The sequence below is a fragment of the Borostomias antarcticus genome (genome assembly GCF_949987555.1).
Source record: "Borostomias antarcticus genome assembly, chromosome: 2".
Classification (NCBI taxonomy): domain Eukaryota; kingdom Metazoa; phylum Chordata; class Actinopteri; order Stomiiformes; family Stomiidae; genus Borostomias; species Borostomias antarcticus.
The window spans coordinates 5,965,665-5,978,164 of NC_140235.1; the positions used below are offsets into that span (position 1 = coordinate 5,965,665).

The 12,500-nt window shown below is 45.9% G+C and overlaps 1 protein-coding gene across 6 annotated transcripts in view; it reads right to left on the reverse strand.

The window, feature by feature from the left end:
• The window catches only part of LOC311319640 (echinoderm microtubule-associated protein-like 6), a gene marked incomplete at its 5' end in the record, with an annotated part of 62,173 nt that overhangs the window by 18,991 nt on the left and 30,682 nt on the right, over window positions 1-12,500 (reverse strand). For all 6 annotated transcript variants that reach the window (XM_084451221.1, XM_084451223.1, XM_084451224.1 and 3 more), the window contains 9 exons: window positions 1,018-1,220; window positions 2,194-2,294; window positions 3,150-3,243; window positions 3,397-3,502; window positions 3,696-3,882; window positions 5,357-5,475; window positions 9,846-9,952; window positions 10,987-11,154; window positions 11,822-12,034. In XM_084451221.1, coding sequence (XP_084307347.1) covers window positions 1,018-1,220; window positions 2,194-2,294; window positions 3,150-3,243; window positions 3,397-3,502; window positions 3,696-3,882; window positions 5,357-5,475; window positions 9,846-9,952; window positions 10,987-11,154; window positions 11,822-12,034 — 1,298 coding nt within the window. The remainder of the gene's footprint in view (window positions 1-1,017; window positions 1,221-2,193; window positions 2,295-3,149; window positions 3,244-3,396; window positions 3,503-3,695; window positions 3,883-5,356; window positions 5,476-9,845; window positions 9,953-10,986; window positions 11,155-11,821; window positions 12,035-12,500) is intronic.

Here is a 12,500-nt window from a genome sequence, read left to right on the forward strand (position 1 = left end):
CTCTCTCTCTCTCTCTCTCTCTCTCTCGCTCTCCCACCCCAATTACTCTCACACATCCTTCTCTCCCCTTCCCATATCTGTCGCTCTCTCACTCTTACTCTCTCTGATAAAGACTTTTTGAGGAGGCTCATCGCGACAGCGTTAGAGTTCATGACACGGGAGCACCTCTCATCCAGTCTGTCAGAGGCCTGGTGTGACTGAAACAGGGACATCTGAGATATCAAACTCTGTCTCCCTACTCATAGGGAGGAGAGCGAGGGAGAGAGAGAGATAGAGAGAGAGAGTGAGAGAGAGAGAGAGAGAGAGAACCACTTCTAGGAAACTGCTATATAACTACCTATCCTTGAACTGAAGATCGCAGATGACTATTTATCTTATGCACAAGCTCTGCATTCTAGGGCACGCATTACAAGCTAATGTTTCCAAATTAGCCACTCGCAATATAAACATACACAGCGCAATGACAGGATGCAAATTACCAATTAGTGATGACTCGCAAGATTAGGATAGACTTCAGGTGTGACCTCAGGAGGCAGCGTTGAGAAATGAGGAGCTTTCCTAGCGAGGGTGGCTCTGTCATCCTGCCTAATGAGGGTGTGTTTGCCCCCAAGAACCACAACGATGAACACACCTCCCCAAAGCTCCTCATCAGAGTGGCCAGATTGAGAGCTAAACAAACTCTGTAGCTGAATATAAGGTATTCTTGGTATTGAACAACCAAGCTAAATATATCATCAGGATATATCATCATATATCAGGCACATAGATGGAGAATGATAATGGATATAGAGCAATTACAAATGGGTCTTTTGACCATGACCAGGTAATGACTAATGAACTCAGTGAACACAGTCAACTTTAACTGTCCTGGCGAATGGGAGAGAGAGAGAGAGAGAGGGAGGAGAGAGAGGCAGAGAGAGACACAGAAAGAGAGAAAAAAGAGAGCGATACAGACACCCGCAGACAGATAACGGACAGATCGACCAACGGCGCTGATCAAACAGGCCCCTCCGCTACCTTGTCCAGCGAGAACATGGCGAAGACGGGTCCGTCGTGGGCCTTGATGGTCTTCAGCAGGACGGGCTCCTTCCAGATGTACACGTCCCCCGTGGCGGCGCCCGAGAAGACCAGCTCCTCCGCGCGCCCGTAGCACACCGACATCATGGTCTCCAGCTTCCCCAGGTTCCCGAACACCCCCCGTCTGAATGTGAGACCCCCGCCTGGAGAGACGCCATGGCGGAGGGAGATTAAAACTCAGGCTCCGGTTCTCTAAAGCAGGGTTTCCCGACCTGGGGTCCGGGCCCCCCCTGGGGGCGCCAACGAACGCAGGGGGGGCGCCTGGCCTCAGACAATTTGAGGCCTTAATATTAGCTAGAGAAATATTTGTCAAAGAATCATGTTGTTGACATGTCACACAGCAATTTTAACAAAATACATGGATCACATCTGATGAAGGGCCAAAAAGCCTTGTATTTACGGCACTACAATACCCTAATTCATCCAATTAATTGGAGACTATGAATCGTGTCAACATTAATATTACTGCTACACTGCTTACACTTGATGGAATTTGCGCACATATGAACATACACAGATGTTCACAGCGATTTCGGGAAGGCGCGCAAATTCCATCAGGTGTAAGTTAGGGGGGCTCTGGGGAAGAAAGGTTGGGAACCCCTGTTCTAAAGTAGAACCTTCCCTTCCCCTCTTCCCTGATGTTGTCTGTGATCTAACGTGTGACTGGATAGGTGACAGCTACTCTCCTCAACACAGCTGTTACCAGTCCTGTCATATCAGATCAGTGCTCATCCAAGGACAGGAGAAAGGAACGAGGTAATTTTAGAAAATGATACAGGCTCATTGGTAGGTAACAGAACAGGTACAGTAACAGAACAATAGACACTTTGTTTGATGATACAGTATATGGTTCCACATGGAACCTAAAAGGGTTCTTGAAGGGATTTTCAAAAGGTTACAGTATTCTACAAAGGACCCCTTTAATAAATTATCAAAAGTGCACTTTGTTCAATTAAGGCTTTATGGTTCTATGTAACCTTTTCATCGAACAAAGTGCGATTTTTTCAGAGTGTAGACGAGAGCAATCAAAGCTGAAATATGAAAATGTCAAAGAAAATCACTAGTCCGTCTATTCCAGAGTGGTCGTGTGGGAGAGGAAGGTGTTAGAAGACCCACCTGCGTGCTGCCAGAACTTGATGTGCTTCATGCCCACGGTGACCAGTTTGTCCATGAGGACCGGGTTACATTTCACCACAAACAGCTTGTCCTTGTGACCCCTGGGGACAGGAGACACCACAAGGTCACAACCTGTCCCCTTCGATCAGTTAGCGTTATAATCATCACCTTCCTCACGGTCAGTATCGTCATCATCATTATCATCTTCCTCCTCCTCCTCATCTTCCTCCTCCTCTTCATCATGGTCAGTGTGTTAGTACCTTCTTCATCATCAGAGTGTTAGTACTCTCCTCATCATCAGTGTGTGTTAGTACCCTCCTCATCATCAGTGTGTGTTAGTACCCTCCTCATCATCAGTGTGTGTTAGTACCCTCCTCATCATCAGTGTGCATTAGCACCCTCCTCATCATCAGTGTGCGTTAGCACCCTCCTCATCATCAGTGTGTGTTAGTACCCTCCTCATCATCAGTGTGCGTTAGCACCCTCCTCATCATCAGTGGGCGTTAATACCCTCCTCATCATCAGTGTGTGTTAGTACCCTCCTCATCATCAGTGTGTGTTAGTACCCTCCTCATCATCAGTGTGCGTTAGCACCCTCCTCATCATCAGTGTGTGTTAGCACCCTCCTCATCATCAGTGTGCGTTAGCACCCTCCTCATCATCAGTGTGTGTTAGTACCCTCCTCATCATCAGTGTGCGTTAGCACCCTCCTCATCATCAGTGTGTGTTAATACCCTCCTCATCATCAGTGTGTGTCAGTACCCTCCTCATCATCAGTGTGTGTTAGTACCCTCCTCATCATCAGTGTGTTAGTACCCTCCTCATCATCAGTGTGTGTTAGTACCCTCATCATCAGTGTGTGTTAGTACCCTCCTCATCATCAGTGTGTGTTAGTATTCTCCTCATCATGTGTGTGTTAGTACCCTCCTCTTCATCAGTGTGTGTTAGTACGGTACCTGCCGGTTGCCAGCTTCTCTCCTTTCTTCCAGTCCCACACTACGATGGAGTGGTGGTCGTCTATCCCCACTGACACCAGGCTCTTCCCATCAGCTACACAGGGACGCAACAAGATGACAAGTTGATGCTGGGCACACACACACGCACGCACGCACGCACGCACACACACACACACACACACACACACACACACACACACACACACACACATACACACACACACAGAAACAAACACCATGATCGTACCAGAGAAGTCGAGGGCACACACTCCTCTTTGGTGGTGACCCTTCAGAAGAGAGAAGCACTTCAGTGTTTGGATGTCCCACACATGGATGGCTGGGTCTCTACCCACCTGGGCACACCATAGGGACATAAAGAGGTGTGAATGAGTGAACGTGTGTGTGTGTGTGTGTGTGTGTGTGTGTGTGTGTGTGTGTCTGTACTGCATCTAAAACAGACTGGGCTACATTGTTGTACAGTATAATGTGTGTGTGTGTGTGTGTGTGTGTGTGTGTATGTGCGTGTGTGTGTGTGTGTGTGTGTACCTGGCCAGTGGCAGCGTAGTCTTTGAGGGGGTGTACGGTCAGACTGAGGATGTCGTCGTCGTGCCCCAGGTAGAAGCGTTGTGCGTGCTGCTGTCTGTTGTAGACCACGCCCACCGCCGCCACGTGGTACACCACCTCTCCCGTCTGTGTGTAAAACAGGTTGTTCCTGCAGTCGTAACCACGGTACCTGCACACACACACACACACACACACACACACACACACATGTACGTACACACATGCACACACAAAAAAGGGGTTTAAACACTGAAGAATAGTGGTCTTAAAGTTACGGTCTTGCAGATGTATTTGTTAAACACAGTTTACAACTTGACGAAGGTTCAGGTACTGAAATGTAGCAGCAATAAAACACTTTAAAGTGGAATGTTGTTTGTTCATTTATTTCCTATTTCTCCTCCACGCACCTGTCCACAAGACAGGCGCACATGTCCACAAGACAAGTGTGCAGAAGACTTTATTTCTATTCAGTAACCATACGGTCTGACACTCATTGCAACTTACTACACATTAGATAACATCTTTGAATATTTCACTAATAATTTACAAAAGGTTGATCTTGTGTAAGAAATGATCCACTGATCATATGAACGATGAAGTAGTACATTTTCAAATTATATACTAATCAGTTAGAAATTATTGGATAATCATTACCAAATGTATATTCATGGCTTGTTCATGATGAGCAAATTATCTACTAATAGCTTACAAATGATTTATAACTTAAGTCACAAACTATTTAATAATCATTTTCAAATATATACAAATGCTTAATTCATGATTAGTTTACTATCTACTAATGGTTTGTTCATGATGGGTAAATTAACTACTAATAGCTTACAAATGTTGTATAACTTAAGTTACAAACTATTTATTTATCATTTACAAATATATACAAATGCTTAATTCATGATTAGTTTACTATCTACTATTAGCTTATAAATGTGTTATAACACATTGTTATTATAAAGTGTTACTGTATATGATATGCTCTACTGTATGGTTTGACCAATAATTCATAGCTACATATTAGAGTATCATACATATCAATGTATCTATCTATTGAATGCAGTATCTTTTGAATGCAGTCTGAACTTTGTAACTGAATGCTGCATCGTCAGTCTTTTGTGTGTGTTTAGTTGTACTTTGCACTGGACGCCAGACGGTTAGGAAACACCACTGTCTGTCCTGGGACGGTCTGACCCGTCACAACAGGTCATCTGTGATGCTTCTTTGTAACCTGGTATCACCCCACTCTTTATCCAATCAGCTAGTGATGAAGTGACGAAAACGTAATTTGCCAAATGTTATAAATGTTTGAAGTTTCGTGCTGAAACCTCAGTTGTGACTGCAGGCAACTCAGGGGCTGGTTTGTTGTTTGTTGACAATAAAACATTACGTCTCTAACAGTAAGTTATTTATCTGAATAGTTTGTTTCACAGTCTTACATTCCTCCACACTAGCAAAAGCTGATCCACAACGGTGGAAATAACTGCGCTGTGAAGAGATACAGACCTTTTACTTTTTGAACACCCACATCCACTTTACAGACACACACGCACGCACGCACGCACACACAAACACACACACACACTTTTTTCTACATTTATTTGAACACACACACTCAGACAGAGCAGTCGTACCCGTGAACAAACTGCAATCTCAGTCCTTCGTCTGGCCCTCGCTGGCGTTTCAGAGAGCCCACCTGCTGCTTCTTCTCTCTGCTCTGCTGCCTGAGCTGAGGGAGGTCCTCCTTATACACCTGGACACAAACACACACACACACACAAACACACACACACACACACACACACACACACACACACACACACACACACACACACACACACACACACACACACACGTAGGTTACATACTGTGCATAAGATGCATCATCATGGTGGTGTTGATGGTCTGTCTGTCTGTCTGTCTGTCTGTCTATCAATCTATCGATCTATCGATCTATCGATCCATCAATTGTCCTGGTGGTTCCAAACTTAGGGGTAGTAAAGGGAAAAATCATGTTTAGCCCTGTTTTAAGGTCACTTATGATCATATACAATGGTTCAGATCAAAAAGTTGACAAAACTAGCACTTTTGAGGAAGTTGATAATTGCTCTACCACCGTTTAGGTCATACAATGGATGTGGGTGGGCACCTTGAAAAATCATTCAAAAACATGTTAAACTCTCGATTTCAAAGACAAGAAGCTCACCGAGGGGGTAATTGATGTCCGTTGGTGTTCTGACATCAAATTCGCCGCAAAGTATGAATCCTGTAGGGTTTTATTGATAATTTTATGAAATCCATTGACTTGTATTGAAGCAACCGTTGTAGATGTGTAGATCAATCCACAGCGGGTATTCAGGAAGAAGAACTACAGTAGCTATTGTTATTGTTCAAGCGGAGGTTTACACACGTATGTGCTGTGACTAAATAGTTCTATGCTAAATATTTTAAAAAGCCTTTCCAGATTAACTAGAATCTTACATTATGGCGAATTATATGTCAGAACGCCAACTAACACCTCGGTGAGTTTCTTGTCTTTGAAATTGAGAGTTTAACATGTTTTTTGAATGATTTTTCACAGTGCCCACCCACATCCATTGTATGACCAAAACGGTGGTAGAGCAATTATCAGACTTTCTCAAAAGTGCTAGTTTTGTCAACGTTTTGATCTGAACCATTGTATATGATCATAAGTAGCCTTAAAACAGGGCTAAACATGATTTTTCCCTTTACTACTCCTTTAAGAATGATGGAGGTCACTGTGTCCTTCAGGACCATCAATGCTGCAGATTGTTTTTGTACATTTTCCCAGATGTCTCTGAGGTCTACACACAATTTCCTCTACTTCATGGCTTGGTGTTGGCTCTCACCTGCACTGTCAACTGTGGGTTCTTACTATTTTACATACAGTACAGTAGACGTGTGTGCTTTTCCAAATCATGTTCTATCAATTGCATTTAGCACAGGTGGACTCAACTAATCACTAATCTTATCACGGCCAAAGGTGCCTCAAGAAAGTACTGAGTAAAGGGTCTGAATACTTAAATACATTTGCAAAAAATGTCATTATGGGGTATTGTGTAATGGTGAATGGACTGCACTTGCAGAATAAAGCGCTTTTATGCAAAGCGTTTTACAATGGCCTTTCATTCACCCATTCAAACACATTCACACACCGATGGCGGCAGCTGCCATGCAAGGTGCTAGCCTGCTCATTGGGAGCAATTTGCGGGTCAGTGTCTTGCCCAAGGACACTTCGACATGTCGACAGGAGGAGCCAGGATTCAAACCTACAATAATTGGATGACTCGCTCTACCACTGAGCCACAGCCACCCCATTGTGTGTAGATTGATGAGGATAAAAAATAAATAAATAAAAAGGTTTTGGAATAAGGCAAACAAACATCAACATAACAAAATGTGGAAAAGGTGAAGGGGTGTGAGTACTTTCTGGATGCACTGTACAGTATGCATAGATATAGAATATATACATACATACATACATACATACATACAGTCTGTATTAATATGTATACTCATAGTCCAATATACATACATACATGCACACATCCACAACAATCAGAAGTACTCAGGCTCTATTATACAGTCTGATGGCTGCTGGCACAAATGAAGGTGCTCCCCATCTGCCACAGCTCGTCATAGAGGGGATGGGAGGGGTTGTCCAGAATGGACTTAAGTTTGTCCTGTCATAGAATTTACAACTGGCCTCAAGACCTTTCAGATCTCAGCTTTTGTTCTTAAAACCTATTGATCCAGTCCCCTGCCTTTTGCTATTCCAAACACCTTAAAACCTTTGTCCTCTCTCTCCTTTTGTAATTCACCACCTCCCTCAACCTTTCACATAGCTGTGCTAACCTAATTCTCCAAGAGAATTACCGCCTTTTCGCATGTCACGTTTCTGTATTCTCGACCATGCCTGCCATTTCATATGACGTTCAATGGGTTAGCCAATCACATCCTCAAAGCGCCATACCTGTGTTTTGCTTGAATATAAAGGCCGCGCTGACCAAGAGGCGGCACTTCTTTGGGTTACCACTCATGTGCGTTGTCCGGAAGTCCTTGCGCTCGTATGTTTTCTCAATAAACCAGACTTAACCTGTTTGAGCGAATCTTGGTAAATCCTTTTTGACTAGATCAGTTAAAATCCATTACAGTTGGCGACGGGGTTCGCATCCTCCTCTCCACCGCAGTCTCCAGGCTGTCCAGTTGTTGCCCCACAACAGACCTGGCCTTCCCCATTAGCTTGTTCAGCTTGTTTGTCTCCCCAGACCTGGTGCTTCCTCCCCAGCAGGCAACAGCAAAGAACAATGTGCTGGTTATAACAGACTGGTAGAACATCCTCAGCAGCCTGCTGCACACATTAAAGGACCTGAGCCTCCTAAGGAAGAACTGTCTGCTCTTGTGCTTTCCGGTATAGAGGGCCTCAGTGTTGCCAGTCTAGTCCAGTTTGTTGTTCAGGTGCACTCCCAGGAGTCCACCATCTCAATTTCCCCCCCCTGGATGGTGATGGCGGTTGGAGGCCTCTTGTTCCTTCTGAGGTCCACCACCAGCTACTTGGTCTCGCTGATGTTGAGTTGGAGCTGCTTTTCCTCAGACCATTCAACGAATCTCCTGACCACGTCCCTGTACTCCCCCTCATCGTCTGTCCTGATGAAGCCCACGATGGAGGAGTCGTTCGAGAACTTCTGGAGGTGGCACGCTCCAGAGTTGTGGCTGAAGTCGGTGGGGTAGAGGGTGAACAGGAAAGGTGACAGAACACTTCCTTGGGGGGCGCCTGTGTTGCTTATCACCATATCGGACAGGCAGCCCTGCAGTCGGACATACTATGGCCTGCTGGTGACGTAGTCCGTGGTCTACGCGCATTGCTGGGCACTTTTCTGTGAGCCAGAGGGGCAGGATGGCGTTGAATGCACTGGAAAAGTCAAAGAACTTACAGATCTTCCTCGCTCCTCCAGGTGTGAGAAGCCTCTGTGGAGTAGTTTGATGATGGCATCGTCCACGCTGATTCGACCCTGGTACGCAAACTGCAGGCGTTCCAGGAAGTCGCTCACCATGGGCCTCAGGTGCTGCAGAATAGTATCTCGAAGACCCTCATGACATGTGACATCAGTGCCACTGGCCTGTAGTCATTGTAAATCAGGATGCTGCATAACCTTACAAATGCTGTTCACATCCATTTCCAAATGGTGACACGATGTGCTTCATCCAACTGTGTTAAATACAGTACATAACACAACAAGCCAGGCTGGGAGATGCGCATGGTGCTGAAATTAGGTGCTGGAGCGCAGAGCAAAGAGAACCCCTGACCTCTCCTGCGCTAGAAACGTTCAAACTGGTGAATGGTCGATCTGCTTCTGCTGTCGGCCCACTATCTACACACGGCACATGGCGCAGGACCGATGGCTGCGGCAACCGCATCGTCACGGCGACAGATGCAGCGGCCAGCTGCCGGAGGAGATAAGGCGAGCGTCGGACGCCATGGCCACCCCGGTGTTCTCCGGTAGCCTGGCTCAGCGGCGGTCCCAGGACAAAGCTGCTGATAGTGGCGGCCCCGTAAGAATATCTTATCTCTCCTCTTGAGCGGCTAGTCTGTCTTCTGTCATTCAGAATGAGAAGGTCTCAACTCAGCACCTTCCCTCACTTTGATGTTGTCACACTCTATGACTATTAGAGTGACAGAATCAAAGACAGAATCACAGACATCGATCTGCTGTGGGTTGCTGCCTGCAGAGATCTCAGAAGTCACGTATCTGAGCTGTCTGTCTGTCTGTTTGCCTGTCTGTCGTCTATCTGTCTGTCTGTCTGTCTGTCTGCCTGTCTGTCTGTCTGTCTGTCTGTCTGTCTGTCTGTCTGTCTGTCTGTCTGTCTGTCTGCCTGTCTGTCTGTCTGTCTGTCTGTCTGTCTGTCTGTCTGTTTGTTTGCCTGTCTGACTGTCTGACTGTCTGTTTGCCTGTCTGTCTGTCTGTCTGTCTGTCTGTTTGTTTGCCTGTCTGACTGTCTGACTGTCTGTTTGCCTGTCTGTCTGTCTGTCTGTCTGTCTGTCTGTCTGTCTGTCTGTCTGTCTGTCTGTCTGTCTGTCGGTCTGCCTGTAACGTACGGTACCTGTCTGTCATAGTTGATCTGTGTCTCCTGTTCGATGTCAGAGTCCAGCTCTGGAACATCGGACACGTCAGAGTCTGACTCCTCACTGTTAGAGTCTGCCTGGCCATCTGGAAGACAGAGAGAAGAGGGGAAGGGGAAGAGAAAGAGAGAGAAAGAGAGAAGGGGGGGGAGAGAGATTGGAAGAGGGAGAGCATCAATAGCCACTCTCCCACCAGAAAGCCCTAGAACTCTGTATTCCCCAGGACTACCCGATGTTGATCCACACAGCGGGGTAAAGCTCCTTGCCTGCCGCACACAGGGCTTATCGCGTGGCAGGTGGAGAGAGAGAGAAAATAGCTCATCTATTCATGGGAAGATTTTTTTTTTCCAGCAGATGTCTTAGTTTGACTTGATTGAACTATGAACGCTTTGAAAGAAAATCAATGCAATCGCTAAACACAGAAGATTTTTTTGCGCAGTGAATTTAAACATGGCACTGTTGATTCTGATTCTGAAATTTCATTTAATTTCAAGCCTTTATTTTCACACAGGGTCCACTGAGGGAGACCCTCATTTTGGGCGGAGCCAATCGGAAATGTTCAGCCAATCGGAAATGTTTAGCGTTACCGCCCCACCCACAAAATACCAGTCCCCAGCAAGAGTGCCAACGGGGACCTTCTGGGGGGAATTCAGTTCCCTGGTATTTTACCCTCAGACCCTGGTTCCTGCAGTGTGAACACAGCTAGTACCCCCAAAGGTTCCTGGTTCCTGGGGGAAAATACCGCAGTGGGAAAGCGCATATGGACATAATCTCAGACATCAATCGAAGTACATACAGTACAGGTCTCTAGTATAAACCTACCACCTTGTAGGTTACCTTGAATTTACGGTATTATATATATGTATACTGTATAGAGATTGTCTGACAGGGAAAAGTGCTTCATACTGTAAATAACATTTATTATTATTATTATTATTATTTATTAATATATTCAACAGTACCTTAATCGGCCATTGTCAATGGTTTGTACCAGCCCTGAGTCCCTGGCTTCTGCACACCTACTGGTAAATACTGTCAGTCAGCCTCCGCGAAATATCGGCTCATAGGTTAGCGTCGATACCTTGTACGCTGGTCTCTATGACGCTGTTGATGATGCCCTACCTTGTACGCTGCTCTCTATGACGCTGTTGAGGATGCCCTCAGGGAGGAACCTCCATTGGAACACAGAGTGGTCGGCCCCGCCCGTGGTCAACACCCACTGCAGGTCATGTGACCAGTGCACGTTGGTCACATGGGCCGAATGGCCAACATACTTCTTGTATTTGGACCCTGTGCACAGAGAGAGAAAGAGAGGGAGATATAGAAATACATGATATCTTACTAAAGGCCCATTGAAAGCCACTGGATATTATATATCCTCACTGAATTTACTGTATATCAGCACCTCAAAAAACATTTGATTAAAATACACACATACACAGTATTATTAAAGCAATACATCGCGATATTTGGACCTTTACAAACATGTCTGGTGCTAATTCTCCAATTAGATTTATTAAAAGTAAGCTGAATCGTCCAAACAGCCTACTCAGAAAGATAAAACATTGACATTTATAACCTTTTAAAACTCGCGCCCCCGGGACGCAGCATTCAGTCGAAGTGCGCATGCGCAACGTTGTGCTTAAACAACACAGTAGTAGCTAACTATTCCGACGTCTATGGATATCATGCGTTTTTTAGCTCAATGATATCATGGCGGAGGTGAGAAAACCGAAGCAAAACATCACGGAGGAAGCCAGAAAAAGAAAAAGACAATCTGATAACGTTACGACAGTACGACAGTGCACTTACTCGCAGAGCCTGTGGGGGCGCAGTTCGGAGAAAACGCAATGTATTGCTTTAAAGGTGTGCTTTTTAATAGCAGTACACCATGACAGGGTCATCTCTCTCATGGTGGCCAATGACAACAGACACTTCAAGCACATTCTGCACAAACCCTTCTTCAGGCAGGGGAAGCGGAAGAGTTTGACGAGGCCGTAGTCGTCCCCGGTGACCAAGACGGCGCTGGAGTAGTTGGCGTCTACGGAGTTGATGTCGCTGATGTTGGTGTACTTGGGCCAGATCCCGCCCACCTCTGCACCAATCACGCTCGTCCACGAGCTCCAGTGGATCCCTTTAACCTCCTCCTTGGTGGTCAGGTGCTTCCCGGCTGCAGAAGGAGATAAATAAAACGTATCACAACGTATCGTCATAAAACGGATCACTACCATCAACGGACGGAAACTGGGTGTTGAGTGATCCGTTATCTACGGGTCAGAGGTCAGGGTGTCCGATCTGCTAGGATGTAGACAAAAATGGAATATCCTATGACCTGACTACCCTGTTCACCTGCTCTGTGCTCCTGTCAATGAGGCCCTGTTAACGCATCAACAAGATCAACAACCTCTTTCTAACAACAGTGTCAGCGACAGCACCACTGACGGATTCGATGAGTCTCTGATGACCTCACTACCCTCATCACTCTCCACCCTCCTGACGCTCTGAGCCGCGGGGGGTCTGAAAACCCAGTCTTGAGGTGGGAGCTTGGCGCTGGAGTGATTAAGCAATTTCCTCCTCTGGTAATGAAGGCTTTTAATTGGTAGAAAGGAGAGACCAAACATAAACACAGCCTAGAG